At 36.2% G+C, this 2,500-nt stretch overlaps 1 protein-coding gene across 1 annotated transcript in view; it reads left to right on the top strand.

Annotated features, from left to right (window-relative positions):
• Window positions 1-1,553, top strand: part of LOC115227022 (acidic mammalian chitinase-like) — a 7,524-nt gene extending 5,971 nt beyond the window's left edge. Inside the window, exon 3 of the mRNA XM_029797969.2 lies at window positions 1,410-1,553. Coding sequence (XP_029653829.2) covers window positions 1,410-1,538 — 129 coding nt within the window. The 3' untranslated portion in view covers window positions 1,539-1,553. The remainder of the gene's footprint in view (window positions 1-1,409) is intronic.
• The last annotated feature ends 947 nt before the right edge of the window (window positions 1,554-2,500 follow it).

The following is a 2,500-nucleotide window of genomic DNA, read 5'->3' as shown; positions in this document are numbered from 1 at the left end:
ATCCATAGCAAAGATTGCCCCACTGCTCTCCTTTGACTGGGAGGGGCAGGCAGTTTTTATTTGTCCGGTGGATGTAGCAAAAGAGGTAGTATGGTGGACTTGTCTGAAAGGGCTAAAGTCAGACACTTTCCTCTTTTGCCAATCCCTCATCAATTTTTTCAAGTTTCACTTAAAAAGGAAGTTGAGGCTGGAGAGAGACGTGTTGTTTTCTGCTCTCGTCTTCCAGTTTAACTCCCCTCTCTCTCTCTCTCTCTTTCTCTCTCTCTCTCTCTCTCTCTTTCTCTCTCTCTCTCTCTCTCTCTCTCTTTCTCTCTCTCTCTCTTTGTACATAATCAGCAAGAGGTTCTTTCTGCTGCTTCACCCATCCTGCACACAGCCTCTCTTTGCGCTTTTACCTCTCGATCTAATAGCTCTTTAGACAAAGAGTTTACCCTTATGCAGACAATGGGAGTGATTCAGACAAACTATTGAAAGTGATGAAGAAAGTAGCAATTCTGGTGAACAAATTTGGTAGTTGAGATATAGGACTATTATTGTTATTCTCCTGAATTCTTTTGTGATTCTGTCCATTAGTTTGCCTGCAATTATTACTCTGGAACTGTGTATGCAACTATTTTTTTGCTCAGAAACCTAGATGGAGGATAAAGTTAGACACAGGGGCCCAGTTCTAAGAGGGTTAAATATATGAAAGATTCTAGGCATTAAAAGCTGTAAAGCAGTATGGCATTATGAATCATCTTTAGAATCTTTGATTTCTTTTTCTTCTTTTACTATTCTAAATATATCATTATATGCAGTATCAGCGGGCCAGTGGATTGGCAGAATCATTAGGGGTGTTGGACACTGTATTTTTTTGGTTCTTTATGTTCTGGGTTCAAATTCCACTTATGTCAATTTTACCTTTCATATTTCTTGGGCTGATAAAACAATGTACCACTCAGTATTGTGATCAATTTAATTGACTGTCAATTTGTGCCAACAAGCAATATACTAATATGGAGTAGTAGAGTCCAAATTCCTGCATGTCCATGGAACTCTGATGTCAGGTGAAGCAATGTTCTGATTGGAGTACATATCAATATTAGTTATCTAAAGCATCCCATATTTTTTATTCATACAACATACACACTTACATACAGACATCCTAGCATTTACCAATACTTGTATATGCATTCTCTGTTTCTTTAAAAGCCAACTATTAAACACCATTATCCTTTAACATCTGTTAGACAATACTGGCATCAGTTGGGCGATGCAAAAAGAAAATTTGAAGAATGCATGAAAAATCAGTGGTGCTTATACAGAACATAACCTATGATCTTGCAGGGAAATAAAAATATCATTTGACTGAAAGCTATTTGCAATTTATGTCTAATAATTTGTCTTCCAATATTTTCTTTAATAAACAGGAATTACGAGCAGCATTTGACAAAGAAGCAACAGAAACAGGGCAGACACCACTCATTCTGACATGTGCAGTAGCTGCTGGAAAATCAAAAATTGATGCTGGATATGATGTCCCAACTCTTGCTAAGTAAGCTTACTTATCTATCTGTCTGTCTGTCTGCCTGTCTAATGGCTTGTCTATTTATTTGTCTATCTCCTGTACACACACACACAAACACACACACACACACACACACCACACACACACACACACACACAACACACACACACACATGTATGTACACATGCATGCTGTTTGTTCTTGGATAAGGTTCAGCTAGTGAAAGCACTCAATTTATAAGAGTTATAAGTATTATTTTTATATATAGCAACTTAATTGGTATTAGTAGCAACTCAGCTTTATGTTTGGGGGAAACATCATAATTTGTTTGAGGTAAATGAAACTAAATCACCTTATTCATTAATCAAGCTGCATACTGCAAAACATGACTCCTGGTAATATACAAATCACTAGAAAATATGACTGACAAACCCAACTAAGTCAGAGAGAGACCTTAGAAGCAAAAAATTACAAAAGCATATAAAAAAGTTTAGAAAGATAAGTGATGAGTTCCAACAATGGCCTGGTATTAAAACAATTATTAACTTGTTCAAAGACACTAGGGATAAATCTAGAGCTAAATTCGTACAGTTCAATATTGTGAACTCCTACCCCTCAAAGTTGGGATCCTTACTTGACAAGGCCCGAGAATTTGTAAATAATATAAATAAAATAATAAAATAATAATAAAAAAGATAAATGTATTGAATTGTTCTAAAGAGGCAACGAGGGAACCATCACTCTGAAAACAGCATCAAAGTCTTCCTCATATGGTCTCTACAGACCAGAGGTTGAACACCAACAATCAGTTCAACCTCTGGAGAACCAGTTAAGGATCAGAAATTAATATCAAGCACATTCAACCTTAGAAAATCTGCCTCAACAAATTCTGTTTGACCCATGCATGCATAGTGGACATTAAAATAACAATGACAATGATAACAATGACAATGGCACTATATGATATCCAGAGCTCAAATTCTTAAATCACAA

This window comes from Octopus sinensis, unplaced genomic scaffold (genome assembly GCF_006345805.1).
Source record: "Octopus sinensis unplaced genomic scaffold, ASM634580v1 Contig01274, whole genome shotgun sequence".
NCBI classification, from domain to species: Eukaryota; Metazoa; Mollusca; class Cephalopoda; order Octopoda; family Octopodidae; genus Octopus; species Octopus sinensis.
Note: the sequence above shows the minus strand (reverse complement) of the source record. Positions and strands in the feature narration are given on the sequence as shown.